General features: G+C 37.9%; 3 protein-coding genes across 6 annotated transcripts; 1 reads left to right on the top strand and 2 right to left on the bottom strand.

Annotated features, from left to right (window-relative positions):
* The first annotated feature begins 286 nt into the window (after positions 1-286).
* LOC128880072 (cytochrome b-c1 complex subunit 9) lies at positions 287-1,081 on the top strand. Its single transcript, XM_054129769.1, has 2 exons — positions 287-588; positions 932-1,081. The coding sequence occupies exons 1-2, from the start codon at positions 445-447 to the stop codon at positions 965-967; spliced, it is 180 nt and encodes a 59-aa protein (XP_053985744.1). The 5' UTR covers positions 287-444; the 3' UTR covers positions 968-1,081.
* Positions 1,082-1,083: 2 nt separating this feature from the next.
* Positions 1,084-9,057, bottom strand: LOC128880004 (heparin cofactor 2-like). 2 transcript variants are annotated; one of them, XM_054129612.1, is made up of 15 exons: positions 8,426-9,057; positions 7,926-8,082; positions 5,874-6,067; positions 5,485-5,667; positions 5,202-5,415; positions 4,772-4,989; positions 4,442-4,627; positions 4,207-4,357; positions 3,695-3,889; positions 2,866-2,933; positions 2,494-2,676; positions 1,924-2,349; positions 1,653-1,847; positions 1,450-1,588; positions 1,084-1,367 (listed from the first exon to the last, which is right to left on the bottom strand). In XM_054129612.1, exons 1-15 carry the CDS (start codon positions 8,924-8,926, stop codon positions 1,240-1,242), a joined length of 3,138 nt encoding a protein of 1,045 aa, XP_053985587.1. In that variant the 5' UTR covers positions 8,927-9,057; the 3' UTR covers positions 1,084-1,239. The 2 variants fall into 2 exon arrangements, with proteins under 2 accessions (XP_053985587.1, XP_053985594.1); XM_054129619.1 differs by lacking the exons at positions 7,926-8,082; positions 8,426-9,057 and adding an exon at positions 6,970-7,288.
* A 110-nt stretch (positions 9,058-9,167) lies between these two features.
* Positions 9,168-15,225, bottom strand: LOC128879901 (Fanconi anemia group M protein homolog). 3 transcript variants are annotated; one of them, XR_008457720.1, is made up of 14 exons: positions 14,604-15,225; positions 14,353-14,520; positions 14,110-14,282; positions 13,945-14,034; positions 13,650-13,874; positions 13,415-13,568; positions 13,202-13,323; positions 12,999-13,118; positions 12,760-12,925; positions 12,524-12,678; positions 12,189-12,435; positions 10,169-12,105; positions 9,378-10,105; positions 9,168-9,308 (listed from the first exon to the last, which is right to left on the bottom strand). XR_008457720.1 is itself a non-coding variant. In XM_054129468.1 (13 exons), exons 1-13 carry the CDS (start codon positions 14,770-14,772, stop codon positions 9,827-9,829), a joined length of 4,005 nt encoding a protein of 1,334 aa, XP_053985443.1. In that variant the 5' UTR covers positions 14,773-15,225; the 3' UTR covers positions 9,315-9,826. The 3 variants fall into 3 exon arrangements, 1 of the variants encoding a protein (XP_053985443.1); XM_054129468.1 differs by lacking the exon at positions 9,168-9,308 and having other exon boundaries at positions 9,315-10,105; XR_008457722.1 differs by lacking the exons at positions 14,353-14,520; positions 14,604-15,225 and having other exon boundaries at positions 13,945-13,996; positions 14,110-14,252.
* Between the last annotated feature and the right edge of the window lie 23 nt (positions 15,226-15,248).

Genomic DNA, 15,248 nt, shown 5'->3' with positions numbered 1-15,248 from the left:
ATCGATGATCAACGACATGGCAATTGTTGAACCTTTTAGCCGAGCACGAAGTTTTAGGAGATATCAGAAGGTATTAGGAGGACGTGTTAGGAGGTGTTAGAAGTTGTTAGAAGTAGTAGTAGTAGTTGTCTAGTGAGTGCATGTTTATCAGAAAATCCCCTATAATCATTGAAAATTATGCAACTTTTATCACTGCTATATGTCGTCACTCTAGTTGCTGATACTAAAGATGGCGACCGCTCACTGATCATGTCGCAAGTAGCGGCCTGGTGAGTAACGTGTTCAACAAAAAAATCCCTACTGATCAGTGATCGGTTGTGGCCACTGAGTGCACTCATTGTCGTCGTATAGAATCGTTTTTCATCAACGAATACGTAAAATTATTACGTTTTCCAATTGAAACCAACATTCCTCTTTTGAGACGTAATAATTTGAATCAGTGTAATGGCTGGAATAGGAAGTACCGTGTACAATTTACTTTTCAAAAGGACTTCGACGTTTACCTTAACCATTCTAGCAGGCAGTTTCTTTTTCGAACGAACGGTCGATGTACTTTCGGATAGTTTGTTCGAAAGTCTTAACAAAGGGGTATGTGTAATTAATATGCACGTCTAAAGACATGTATGTTAAGTTGTATATTTCAACACCATCAGTGATACATTTTCTTATGGTTTCACGTCGTACAGTAAATTGTTTGTATTTATTGATTATTGTATCGAACGATTTTGTTAAACAATGTAATATTGTGTTGTAAAAACTTATAAAAGATTTGTATTAACGAATATATGTTATATGCAATTTGTATTCGGTACATAGCAAACAACACAAAACTGGAGTATGACAAAACAGTATTGCATAATAGGGAGACTGTAATTTACTTTGAGAATGAAAAATACTTTTATAGTAACATTCGTTGTAATTTTTGTTTCAGAAACTTTGGAAAGATATCAAACACAAATATGAATAATAAATAGAAAAATGTTAACTGTATTAGATATACATATAATAATAAATATTATGTATTAAATGTATATGTCATATTACTATAATTATGTGAATAAAGAATAGCCTTAAAACACAATATCAGTTGTTTAGCTTTTATACATAATATATGAGTACAATGTATTTCATTGATACGTATTTATTATTAAAACAGATAGCTATTATCTGTAAATGAAACTTAAATTGTAAGGAGTAGGAAATAAAAGCATTTATACTGTAATTAGCTTGTAAACATTGCTAAACTGGTTGAATGAAACGACCAGAAAATAGGGTTGTGTGTGTTACAGAGTCAATGATCATAAACAAAAATGGTCTGTTGAACTTAATGTCGTTATTCCAAGATGAAAGGGGCACGAATCCAATTTCTGTTGTAATAAATTTTGATTAAAAACATAGCATACGCAAGTTCAAAGATTTTAAGAAAATCAAATGTTTTTATTAACATACCTGTATCGGCTACAGCCAATGCTCCTTCTTCATCTACTTCTATTTGAACATTTTGTACTATACTTGTTACTTGAAGGGGACCATTAGATACAATTTTCGTTAGATTTGCGTTAGAGTTAAAGATACTCTCGATGCCCAACTGAAATAACATTTTTTGTCACGTATATGTTATTTAGACAATCTTGTTTCAGGTAACTACTCACGTGTTGCAACGTTGGTACTAGATTGAGACTATTCTCAATAGTAAACTTGGGTAAATAGAGGGTAACACCTCTTTCTTTTAGGCTCGCCAGCATCGCGGAAACGGGAACAGTGGATAAATCTTTCGATAATATTCGAAGATACGGGTCCCTTTCTCTTTTGCTTGGCATTAATATCAACATGGATGTTTTACCATCCTGAAAAATTTATATGCACACAATTGTTACAGCAACCATGCGGTTACGATGATTGTTATTGATGATATGTTCATACCGAGTATGGAAGTTCTAAGACCTCAGCATCGATAGAGGATATCTGAGCGTATCGGTACGTGGACTCGTGTACCATGAAGTTTATCTCTCGACATTCACCGGTTGGAATATAGAAGCAATGTAGATTCGTATTTGCCTTGTCGAATGATTTTAACCAACGACCTTTAAAATAAATGACCGAAGTCAATAGTAAACGAGTTTCGGGTCGGACACTGTTTACGGAGAGCGAAGTAATTTTATTGCGCGTTGCTTGATTAATCCAGTGGTTAATAGCGTTCACGGTATTCTGCGTATCCGTAAAATCTACACTCTGTATATATCCATCGTAATTGGATTGTAAAATACGTTCGTAGCTATCTAGCACGTTTAGAGTTCTATCTACCCACATACAAGTTGATAGACTAATTTCGGTACCATTTTCAGCTCTCTGCAAATAAAAGATGCTGTACATACAATCTGTGACACTCTTCTCTGCCATACTAGAGATTGAAACAACTCTAAATAATTCTTGTGCAAGTTCGTTCGTTGATTCTGAAAGAGAACTTAAATGCTTAAATGTATTTCGTTCTACCTTCAGTGCCTTCAACACGCGCTGGGTAATTTCTCTTGTGTCTGACGCTTTTTCTGGTAATCTTAGAGACGAAACGATTTCCGTTTCCGTGTCTCCGCTTGCTCCTTCTGCAAGCATCGTTAAAGCCAATTTAAGGCTCGCAGGCGACGATACTAGATTTCCATTGTATTCTGTGTTCAACGCCTGAGGGATGAGAATATATTCGATACTGATTCGTTTAACGCAATGCACGGATCTGGGCAACTTTTATTTCAAAGGAACAATAAGAAATTGTAACGATTTCTTTCTATTAAAGGGATTGAATATATTCGTTTAGATTCTAATGTTATTTTAAATGAGCCTAGGTCTGCCGAAACACAGGGCACTTCTCACCTGTGATAAATACGTGTTGAAGAGGTTGTTGCGATCCTCAGCGTTCAAGCCCACCTGCAAGATCGTGTCTAGAAACATGCTCACGTTAATATTGTTCGTCTATGTATATTTATTTGTTTACTGAAATATGCTAAAGAAAGAAGATCAATATAATCGGTATATGCTACCAGGAAAGTGTACTGCGTTTGACACACGTTCAAAATCATTTTCATTTTCACGGTGTTCTGCAAGAAATAGATATTAAGCGATAGCCCTGAAGAACACGTCTAGGAGAAAAGGTTCGGAAGAGATTTAATTACCTATATTACATAATCATTCATAATTTTACCTTTAAAATGCGAAAGGATGAAAACGGATTACAGAGTGAGAAAAGTATAGTCGATGGAATACGCATTGCAACAAGCTAAGTCAACCTTTTCTCTTACATTAAATCTTATGGATCACTAATAAAACGACGATTTGTTATATATCTATACTGAACATCCAATTTTTACGAAATTCTAGTTTCATTCAGTTACGACCATTACTCGACGAGTCCACCCTACCATCTGACTCAGGAATTCCGGTAGCGTGGTACCAGGATGCTCATGATTTCTATTTACGTTCACATTTTTTAACGAAGATTGACAAAAATATTTTTTTTTTATTCTAAAGGTAGTATTTCCCTTTTAAGAGACTTAAGCAGATTGCTATACTTGTTCCACCGACTACGCAGCGGAATGCGATTAATGGCGAAAAGAAAAGGAAAATATTAGACGAGCGTTTTGTTCCAGTCCGTTCACCAGTTAGCCACAAAACTTGCACCACCGAATCGAGGGAAGAGATTAACCTGCGTCCGGTATTCCCGGGCCAAACTTGGATGGTAACTGTGGCAACGAGCTGTTCGCATTTCCAGATACATCGAGAGGGTCTACCATTTTGCCCATGTAGAGAATCGTTCCCGTGGATTCGTCCTCTATGTAAAAGATGAACGGATGATCCGCGTAGAACGTTTCCTCCCCCATTTTATTCACAAGGTCGACCTCTGAAACGACAAGATCCGCGCGTTAACACATTGACTGCCAAACAAATATTCTTTAAAGTTTCTACTAAAATGAAATATTATTTAAATTATTGGAGACTGTATAATCAAACATTTATCGTCGTATTTATTCTTGTAATTTCATCAAAATTCATGAATTTGGTTTAAATTCATTTCCTTTGATGCTTGACATTCGGAATTAATTTCGTTAGTTCTTCAGTGGAAAGCACTGTCACCCACATCAACGTGTTAAGCTCTGCTGACCTGATGGAACCGAGAGAAATATTTTTCTGGGTAGAGTAAAGGAACGTTTCATTTACCCGTGGCTGCGTATGCCGTGGTTCCATTTTCGTTTACTTCTATGCCAGTCTTTTGAAGGATGTCTGAGACCTTCAGGTGTCTGGAGGTTTTTTTGGTGCGAGCTATACCCGTCAACGTGGCCGTGTCGTCGAAGATGTCACGGATACCAAGCTGAGAGATAAATTAGAAAAATACATATATATGTAAGAAGAGTAATGTGAGACTAATGGATGGTCCTATTTAAATGTAGCGTACCTCGCGAAGGACTGATTCCAGGTGACTAGTGAACTGATACTTGAATTTCGGAATGGAAACGTCGATGGGCAAGTCCTGCATCAGCCACACGTGTCGAGTCAGCGCGTAGGGATTAATTAGGCTGACGAGCTTCTCGATTCCGTCGCGTGCACGCGGCAATACTAGGTACATGGCGAACTTGTGACCCTGAAATTAGATAAGATATATATATAGATAGATATATATTAGATAGATAAGTATTTCTCAAAGGCCTTCGTGCTTCTTTTTTCTTGTTGGCGGTTCACAGTTTGAGAAATACTGTTGTAAGAAGGAAATTAAGGTTCAGCGTACATCGTACGGTATACGTAGGATCTTTGCTTCCAGCTCAGACGACTCGGAATAATAGAATCGTCCTACGACTCGCATGTATGGCACGTTCAGGGTTCGATTACCGCTAGTGTAAAACGGTCGTACTTGAGTATTCGTTGGATCGAAGTACTTGCGACGCCACGATCCCTTGAAGAACAGCGCGTTCATGATCACCATCACCGAATTCTTTATGCTGCTATCTGTAAAAAGAGATACTATTACCAGATGGAATAATAAATAATCAACAACGGATTTTATGTAATAAATGAGCGGAAACAGTGTTTTAGAATTTTCTAAATATCCAGATTTCCTCCTTCCCCATACTTCAAAGTCATTGAGATATGCAACGTTTATAAATAGTTCTTTTCTTCGTACAATGTCTGATATATAGAACCATCATCGTTATTATTACCATCTTCGATCATCTTGTCGATGTTGCCCTCGGTTATGTTAGCGACCCAGGCATTGATCGATTGTACCAGAAGCGGTGCTACCGAGAAATTCGCAGTTAATACGTCAGTGGTATAAAAGGTCTTCACGATCGCCTCGTATCGTTGCCTGGTCAGAATGCTCGAGTCGACGTACAGTCGCGTGCCAATGTTCAACTTGTACGCTGGCGAACTCTCCTACGGGACGTTTAATTTAAATTTTATTCATCCGAATTTTGTTTATCTCTAAGGTGAGACGATGTTTACCATAAACGAGCGTAAAATAGTGGAAAATTTCTCTCTGGTAGCCGTTCGAGTCGCTGGTAGCTGCATCACGGTGGCGAGTTCGTCCGCAGTTTCATCCTGTGCCCCTTCGTACAGCAACACCATAGCGATCTTCAGAGATATGGGAGATACAAGAACATTCCCCGAATTTCTCTTGCTCAGAGCCTGCGATAATGCAAAAGAAAAAAGAAATGTCAATGATTTTTAGGCAGGTGCTACGAGTTTCATTCTTTTTCGTTTTTTTTTTTTTTTTTTCATCAGAAGAGAACTTGTTCGACGAGTTTTAACGGTAACTTTGAGTATGCATAGTTATGAGATATAAATTTGTTGACAAAATCTCTTGGGTAAAAATAGAATTTCGTGGTCGTTACTCTGAGCAGTGACCAGTCGAAAACGTTGAAACGTTCTCCTTGGTAGGGCACGAAGTCCTCCAACTCGTCGTCATCGTCGCGGATTGGGATGGTAGGAATGGTATTATTAACTCTGTTTGGACCCATGGAAGCTTGCACTATATCGGACTTGCAACCTGTCGTGATTATCGCGATAAACGCGATCACGACCCAGCCTGAAATTAATATATTTCATTCGATCGTGCTCGATCATTGACGGCGATAAATTAAGGAAGGGACTCCCATTATGGTATTTTTCAAGCTGACGAAACAGATACCTCCCAAAAGTAAAGTAAATAGTTTCGGGAAATTTCGTATAAAGATTTATCGGCTCTTACAGGCAATTGCCAAGAATATAGTTTGGGAAAATCCAATGATAGAAATCTATATATTTTTAACGTCCTTATCAGAAACTTCGTAGTGGGAATTCCGCTTGAGTCACGATCATGCACCAATTACTCGACAATCAAGAAACGAGAAACGATTCACCGACCTTGAATCGATCGGCAGAATCGGGACTCTTAACCTTTAAATTGGTACTATTTTATTCATAAATAATTTCTGTACTGATACTACTAAAATCTCTGAATACAAGTAACGCCTATTATTTCTTGTTGGATCATCAATCCGCTTCACGAGGAATGAACTTATTGTTCGTTGTCAAAATTGAATCGGCGTTCTCCGAAGCGATACTTTGTTTTAAGAGTCGAACTGTGGCGACGTGAAACCTAAACACTCGAGAGATATGAGAGGACCCTGATTTCCTTCTGGTGTCGAAGTTTAGTTAGTCGAGCAAGAACCTTCCTGCCGTCGTGTGAAATAAAGTCTATTTCTTTTAATATACAAAGCGTATTAATTATTTCGGACTCCCACATCCAATATTTCTTAACGTTTCATTTGTAGAAATTGTCTTTAATTTCAAATCGAGCAAAGTTTGCCCGGCTCTGGTCGATTGTGGCAACATCGTATACAATGTCAAGGTCACCGCGAACCGATTACAAAGAAACGTTCCTTTAACGAGAGAGATAGAAATTTCGCTGCACAAATGGGTAAAGTAAATACGAAAAATCTCTCTCACCCAGCATTCCTGTGTACTTCATCGCAGTGACTCGTTTTGCGCGCGACGCCAACAGTAACTCGACGCGCGACTGTAAATCTGAACGAAAACCGTTTGTGGAGACGGCGCGGAAAAATGTGCGAAGCGGCCTCTGATCTCATCCAACTGTGTTAACCAAACGCAGAACCGGTCGGTTGGCTTATCCGTCCGTCTGTCCGTTCTTTAGCCCCGCGTACAGTTCGCGTCAACGAAAGAGAAGCAGAAGAGGGCGAGGGGGGGGAACAAGTGTCAAGGGAAACGAATCATCCGGGAAAAGGAACAACGACAAACATGACTCACGATCGGAAACCAGAGATAGACAAAATTTGATGCGGCTAGTATTTAATATCGATAGCAGACTCACGCGCGAAACTTATCTAATTTATATATATCAGGCGTAGAAATGAATTCTGTGCCTTTACATGCAATCGTTTGTAACTGTAGTTCAAGTAAAAATATTTACATGTCATTCTGTTACGTTAACACTTGTTAAAATTTGGTTGATTGATTGATTGATTGATTGATTTGGTTTGATTAATAAAATTAATTTCTACACCTAATACTATCTCACTCAAACAGTTACATTTTCATTTCTTCTGAATTGTTATTTCGAGGAGCTCGAGTTTTCGGATAACGCGTGCGTCGCGACGTCGTAGGTCGACTTGGCAAAAAAAAGGCTGGATTTTTAAGGGGTCGCAACGATTAGAATTACATGCAACGCGACAACACACGCTTTCGCTTCCGCGCGTGCCTAGCGGTTCTTAACCAGTATAGTGCGAATGTTTGGCAACAAATGAATTTCTACTGTTTACAGTTTTTATGACTGTGTTACAAATTTAATCCCAAACGAACATAAGTTTGACTGCTTATTTTGCGTAGACGCTATTTAAAATGGTTAAGAACCACCAGTAAATCTAGGTGTAAAATAAATCATCTACTGGAGGCTCTGGTCGATCTTTGCTGCTTCGCGGTTTCCTGTTTCTCTCGTTGCATCGCTGTGTAACTTTCGATTGCCCGAGAAACCAGAATAGTCGCTGCATTAATGCTCTCGGGAGTTACGTAGGTCCTGGCCAGTTCTGCTACCTGTTCCTTCACCTGCGAAACAAAATTGCTCGTTAGTAAAAATTTAATCTCCACCGATAATTATTTACAATTGCGACAACTTCGCTGATTTCACTAAGCTTTGAAGTACGTCGAAAGATTATCTCGATGATCTAGAGTGACCAATAAAATTTATACAAGTTGCTTAATTATTAAAAGCTATGAGCTATAAGTTAAAACGCGAACTCGCGCCTTCGTGACGGTTGTAGTTACGACACGCACGCGCGTCGGGTTGCCTATTGTCAGGGGCAGTTCAGCGAGACCGCTACGGTCGCGAGAGCTGCAGGCTTTGTAGGCCGTAGAATAATTAAAGAATTATTAAAAGAAAACGTATTACTTGATTCTTGTTAAGACCATAGCCGAGAAAACTGATGCTGCAAATTGACGTAAAGGTGCAGACAACGGTGGTGAAAAAGCTGCCCATGATAACCGTGAAGACCAAATGCAACAGATAAGCTCCTGCTCGCGCTGCGTACAGAAGAACGTCGCCGGAGAACGGAAGCAAAGTGGTTGCGATCTCCGTAGTCCAGTGCGATTCTCTTTGAGGCGACAAAACCGCGGGAATTAGGTAACCCTCGTATCCTGTCTTCATCGCGTATCCGCCGTTATTATAATCAGTGTACGTTGGATAAAAATATTGGTTGGGTGACAAATGATTTCCTTGCGAAGGTACATAAGTCTGCAGCTGTTGACTTCCAGTTTGAGGGTTTGCGATCGCCTGATCGTTCGATTCTTCCTTCTGTTTATTCTGCTCGGTTCTGATTTCTTGTCCAGTCGATATAGTCGCCGCACTGCACCAACCGATCACCAGTAAATAAATCGTCAAGCAGTAGTACATGTTGCTTCGATCTTCTTGCTGAATTTACAAATGGAATATTTCAGCTCGTACCTTCCGACAACTTGTGCAATCGCGAACTAACGAGAACATTTTCACCCTCTGCCTTATATAGCTTGCTAGAGGTCGAGAAGAAACTACGTTTACCTAAGCCCCGCTACCCCTCGCTGTTCATCTCTAGTTGTGGATGTAAAAAAATTTTGCGAGGGGTGGAAAACCTTTTGGAAGGTCACTGGTCACTGGTCAAATTTCTAGGAAGGTATAGGTAGACTGCATAGGTATTCTTTTGTATGGACCTTCCTTTCTATTCTATCCATTTTTTGTAAAGATGGATGGACTGGTAAAAACAGTAGAAAACACCCCGGTCTAATTACTAGACACAATTCTATAAAAATAACAAGTTTATAATTTTAATAAATTTAAACATACAATTTATAAAAGAGAGGAAATGTACCTGGCAAAGTATACGACAAAAGCGCGCAGGTACCTCGTCCCTGCTTTACATCGCACTTCAGCTGGCAAACCTACCAGGACCGTGAAATTCAAGCACAATGCTTATTGTTCGTTTGTATTCTTTGAGTTATAGCACCTGACAGTCTTCTCGCCCAAAAGAATTTGCAGTTCTTCGAAAAACGATCGAAGGACGCTTGGGCAGGTAGAAAATATATCGCCATCTTATGATTTACCGTAACTGAGATTTCTCGAAGATCGTTTCAAGTTCAAGTCCCAAAAGATTACTTTCGCTGAAACGAACATAGTTTCGTTTTCTCGTCTTCTATTCAGTCGACGGCGCGCAGTGGACTAAAATTTATATATTTATTGAAGCTTGGCCCACTGCGCAGTAATATACAAAGAAATCAATATAAATATACACTCTTGATTTAAATAATATTTCCGAAAGGATCAATTATTCCTATTCGATCGCGCTAACAAAAACGATTCGTCTTTGATCTGCTCTCGTAATTTCTCAGTTTCATCCTCGCTACTCGCGCTATAATTAATTATATTTGCTCTTTTATTCTTCCTCGTTCTTTTCGCAGCGTGATCCTCCGATTTCTCGCCTCGAGCGCGTTTTCTTTTTCTCTTTTTCAGCTCTAGCTCTGCCTTTTCCAATTCGCATAATTCCTCCATTGAAGTGGACGCCCCTTCCTCGACGTCGCCCTCCGCCACGCAGAACGAATCCTAAAGTTACAAAGACACGTTGTTCAGTCTTAAACAAAGGAATATTGTAATAGTTTCACTTACGTCGAGATAGGAGTCGTTCGCTTGAGTGAATTCCTGGGAATAAATTTCTACATCGGGATCAACTGCCCTTGGTTCTTTGAAGAGGAAACCGTTGCATCTTTTTATCGGGCTTCTGACGGTTTGTAAATAGACGGCGTGCATGTCGGAGGTATCGTGCACATTCTGCGTGTAACTGACAAAATCTTCCAAATCTTGATCTACACCAGAACTTTCATCCGTCGAGCAGTCACCGGTCGACGAAACTTCTGCCTCGTCATCTAAAAAGTTACTTCTTGCTCTTCTCGGCCTGCGAGAACGATTACGATTTTTAATGGTAGGCCTCTCGAAATGTTTTACATTCTCTCGTGGATCTTTATTTTCAACAAAATGATCTTCTTGTTCGTTGAAAAAATAACTGGCTTCCAATTCGTCCCTTTTGTTACCCTTAATGGTAACTAGATCACTCTCAATTTTAACTTCGTTTCTCGCACCTTGTTTAGAGTTACACTTCTTCATGTTCGCCAATTTCTTTGCTATGGTAGTTTTTCTAGGTACGTTCTTCTTCATAGTATCGCACGATTTTTTAACCGAAAACCATTCGTCGCTATCCGAATACCGATCTTCAACTTTGTTCTCGATTTTCTTTAATTTCTCGCTTTCCTTTTTGGACGTGTCAAATGCAGCACAATTTTCTACGGGCGTGGGAATAATATCGAAGTCATCGCCCCATTCGAATTCATCGATCTTGAGTTCCGTATCAATCGCGCTTTTTTTGTCAGCGAAATATGCTGATTTACTTGGATCTTTCGTATCGTTGGACTCTTTACCTTCGTCCACTGATTCAATTTGTCGAACAAAATTCACTTCGCTGTCGATTTGTGTAGGAAATACTATATCGTCCTCAAATAAATCGTCCTCGGACTCGTAAGCCGTAACTGACACGTCCAAATTTGACTTTATTCTCCCTATTTCGATAATAGCCTGTGTTACACTAAGCATACTTTGATCCTGAGTCTTACTAGCATTTTTTTTCTCCTTGTAATCATGGACGTCGTGTTTACTTTGATCAGATTGGACAGAAATATCCTCGATCTCTTGAAAATGCGCACTGTTCACTTCCATATCATCATATATCTTTAAATTAGTAAACGTTTTCACATTTTCATCGTTAGCGGAATCGCTAACAATGGGATTAGAATTTTCCGCTCGTATATGAGTGGGGACGTCATTCTCAGAATCATCGGTAGTTTCGTTCAACAAATCCTCAAATTTGCTAGGCTCCAAATCTTCCAAGGCGTTCGTATCCTTTTTTGTTTCCTGTAATACGTCAGCGTGTAGATACGACAAGGAAGTCGTAGGATTATTATTTTCAATCGCTACTTCTTCAATATCATTCAATTCATTGCTGGTGTTCGACGCGCTACTGTCATCGAGCAAATACTCAAATTTTGATTCTTCAACCGTATGCAAGTCAACAATTTCCTTGATCGTGCCGATCATTACACATTCATCGTCGTTATTATTATACGAATGATTTCCATCGCTGTCGTTCGCGCTATAATTGTAATCCAAATTGATTTTTTTACTATCTTTTAGAATGGGATCACTCAGTGTGATTAAACAATCAAGAATTTTAAGATTAGGTATCGAGAAATTAAAAAAGTTTTTAATTGGTGCACATTTAGGTACATAAGATTTATCGATGCTACGTTTTCCGTCTGCGCTCGCTTCCCTCTCAGAGGTTCTCAAAGCGCACGCCGTGAGAAAATCAACTGCGTCGTCGTCGCAAGATAGGATCTTTACATCAGACGGTTTTATTATCGGATGGACATCATGAGTTTCAATTTTTAGACTCTGTGGTTCCAAAACAGAGCTCTTATGTTCCTCGTGCTTGTCACTTTTGAAGAATTTCATCATCGAAAATTGACCCCCATCGTTTTGTGATGCTACTTTCGACTCTGAACAAAAAATACATCATTTCATTTCCAGGAGAAAGGAAACCATTGATCCAAGTATTAAAGAATGAAGAAAGTTTCCTTACCTATAGCAGTAACCTTTTTAATGGTATTTTTACGTTTATTAGTCTTCGTTTCCATTTTCTCTTTCTTCTTCCTGCCCTTCGTAATCGGAGTTTTCGGCTGCATGCTCAAATGCATTTTCAAACACTCCGGAGTAAACCCATCAGGAATCATACGCGGATTGTCTTGATAAAGGGAGGAAGTAACGTTACTCGTATTTAATATCTTGTTGTTTAGAGAATCTCTCCTAGCCATTGTGGATCTTAATGTCTGGAATATTAATGGAACTTGTTACTACTTGTTCAAAGAATATTTTAAGCGAATTTCACGTATTATCAAATATTAGATATACGGTTACCTCGTGTTCTCTTCCATCTGTGACGAGAATAATGATATGTCCGTCGCGTTTTCGACCAGTTCTCCCCATTCTTTGTACGAGCCGCGTAGGAGAGTGTTGAGATATGTCGAAACATATTATTAAATCTACTTCTCCGACATCTAATCCTTCCTCTCCTACAATAAGCATCAGAAACATTTGATTTTCATCATCATTTTAATTTATTAAAATAAACACTAGTGCAAGTTAGCCCTTACCTATACTCGTAGATATAAGAACGTTAACGTGATTGCTTCTAAAGTCGACCAAAGCTTTTATTTGTTGCTTTTGTTTCTGTCCAGACTGACCGACGAACATCTGCGGCCTTATCAGAGGTTGGCATTGCAACAGCAGAACGTAAACCTCGCTGACGATATCTCTGTACTGTGCAAAAGTAAATTAAGTGCTGCGCGTAAAATTCTAACGCGTTAGGTAAACAAACTTGAAATGTACGAACCTCGACGAAAACTATGGCTCTCGTGTCGCTCTGTTTTTCTTGATAGTTTTTAAAGTGACATACAAGTAATTCTCTCAACTTTTCAAACTTGGTGTGTCCGAATACAAGATTTTGTGGAATCTGAAAATTATTTTCGAGTATTACGGATGACAACATTTTGAATGTTGATAACGAATATTTCGCGCAAGCTGATTTATACGAACATCTCCTATAGATTGATTGCATGATGACTTTATCTCTGGAAACGGGCCGAGATATGTTTGGATATCATCCAGCAAGTCTTGCAGTTGCGTTTCCTCGTGCATCCAAAATTTATCAGAATGATCTATCAATAACAAATTCATAAAAGTAATTTTAATACTAGCTATATGAACAAAGAAAACAGAAGCATTAGATGAAAAAAATCATTTACATACTTTCGTAAAATTTATGAAATGCTCGAAGACCATCTCTAATCATGAGCTCATAGGCATGATACATCGTCATTAATATGTTTAGCGTTTTTATAATTTGTCCATAACTTCCTGATTTATTTGTTTTCTTTTGATATTCTTTCAATAAATAAAATACCTAATGAACAGAAAGATGTATCTCAATTATTTAAGTTACAACTACAAATAAAGCAAATATATAACTAATAGTATAACTTACCCTTCCTTTCGAGATATTTGCTGTTTGTCCACGAAGAACATTATGTTGAAGTAAAACTTTAACATGACGATCCATAATGTAGATGTACCTATCTTTGAATTCAGTTAACTGATCATTAAGTGGTACCAAAATTATATCAATCTTTCTTTGATTGATGTATGGTATAATATCAGAGGAAGTTTCATCTCTTAGCTCCATATGAGCAATGCGTAAATTTTGCAAAATCTATAAAAAGAATTACAATAATAAGTAATACAAATAACTTTTACTGATGTTCTACATTACTGAATCATACCTCGTGAACATTGTCAATTTTATTTCCTGGTGTAGCAGAGAGGGCTAATACTCTGAAATTTTGGTTCCTTTCACTTAATATTCTAATACACTAAAAATATACAACATATGATTGCTATAGATTTATTAGCAAAATAAGATTAATAACAATAATTCATACAGGTACCTCGCGATATGAATGCTTTCCTAGAGCTTTATGAGCTTCATCAATAACTACACATTTTATTAAATCACTAGGTACAATGTTTTTCTCCAGATCATTTTGAAAAACTTGAGGAGTAGCAAACACTACCCTTTTCTTTGACCAAGCTACTTCACGATGTTTTTGATTGACTGCTCCTATAAAACACAATTGTGATAATGCAGACAATGAAAAAAGTATATGAAATTATACAAAACATTTGTCTACCTGTAAGTTCAATGGTTTCTATGCTAGGTATACCCATTATATTGTGACAAGCAGAAATCTGCTGAGCAACCAAAGGTTTAGTAGGTGCCAAAAACACAACTTTTCCACATGGATACCATCTCCAAAAATTATACATTACAACTGCAGCAATGAATGTTTTTCCTAATCCTAATACGAATTGAAAGAGAAACTTTGCTATTAATTCTAGCAATTACTTTTATTTATAATAATGAAAATTTAATCTCCCTTACCCGTGGGTAAACAAACTAAGGTATTCGTATACAAAGAAGAATGAACTATATTGAATTGATAGTCCCTGACGGGATAATTTTCCGGATAAATCCATGTTTTTCCAGCAGATAAATCGAATCCTTTCGTTTCTGGATCAGCAGAAATTTGAGAATTCTGTGACAACTCCATCTGATCAATTCTTCTATTAATGATAGGTTATTGGACACTCAGGTATCATACAAATTTATTATATTTAAATACATTTTAATGAAAAATACAATTTGATTTGAACTTTTCAAAACCGCCTGCATTTAGTAATAGACGTTTATCTTGTCAGTCGGTTTACACGTAAACAAATAGATTATATTTACACTTCGATCTTATTTACATACAATATTTACAAGAATGTCATAAGTTTCACGCGCTTCATATCACAATCACGCAGCATCAACAACGATCAACAACTTAGAAAAGTTATAAATATGCGTAATATTCCATACATGTAACACATTTTATTTGAATGGGAGAAATTGTATAGGTCGCTAGGGAATCGGCCATATTTGTATTACCGAAGTATTTTCCTAGGTCATACGTAAACGTGGATATTTTCAAATAAAAATTGCATGAGACGAGTTAAAGATTACGTTGAGATATTAAATATTACT

This window comes from Hylaeus volcanicus, chromosome 1 (assembly GCF_026283585.1).
Source record: "Hylaeus volcanicus isolate JK05 chromosome 1, UHH_iyHylVolc1.0_haploid, whole genome shotgun sequence".
Classification (NCBI taxonomy): Eukaryota; Metazoa; Arthropoda; class Insecta; order Hymenoptera; family Colletidae; genus Hylaeus; species Hylaeus volcanicus.
This window is presented reverse-complemented; position numbering and strand designations above follow the sequence as displayed.

What these genes read in the sequence shown, in the direction of transcription:
- LOC128879901 (XM_054129468.1), bottom strand. Translation starts at nt 14,772, where the DNA reads ATGGAGTTGTCACAGAATTCTCAAATTTCTGCTGATCCAGAAACGAAA. An exon ending in CAAATATCTCGAAAGGAAGG is followed by an intron (nt 13,569 to 13,649) that starts GTAAGTTATACT and finishes TCTGTTCATTAG; the next exon opens with GTATTTTATTTATTGAAAGA. An exon ending in CAGATGGAAGAGAACACGAG is followed by an intron (nt 12,436 to 12,523) that starts GTAACCGTATAT and finishes TTAATATTCCAG; the next exon opens with ACATTAAGATCCACAATGGC.
- LOC128880004 (XM_054129612.1), bottom strand. Translation starts at nt 8,926, where the DNA reads ATGTACTACTGCTTGACGATTTATTTACTGGTGATCGGTTGGTGCAGT. An exon ending in AAGATCGACCAGAGCCTCCA is followed by an intron (nt 6,068 to 7,925) that starts GTAGATGATTTA and finishes TATTAATTTCAG; the next exon opens with GCTGGGTCGTGATCGCGTTT. An exon ending in CACGGCATACGCAGCCACGG is followed by an intron (nt 3,890 to 4,206) that starts GTAAATGAAACG and finishes TTGTCGTTTCAG; the next exon opens with AGGTCGACCTTGTGAATAAA.
- LOC128880072 (XM_054129769.1), top strand. Translation starts at nt 445, where the DNA reads ATGGCTGGAATAGGAAGTACCGTGTACAATTTACTTTTCAAAAGGACT. An exon ending in TCGAAAGTCTTAACAAAGGG is followed by an intron (nt 589 to 931) that starts GTATGTGTAATT and finishes TTTTTGTTTCAG; the next exon opens with AAACTTTGGAAAGATATCAA.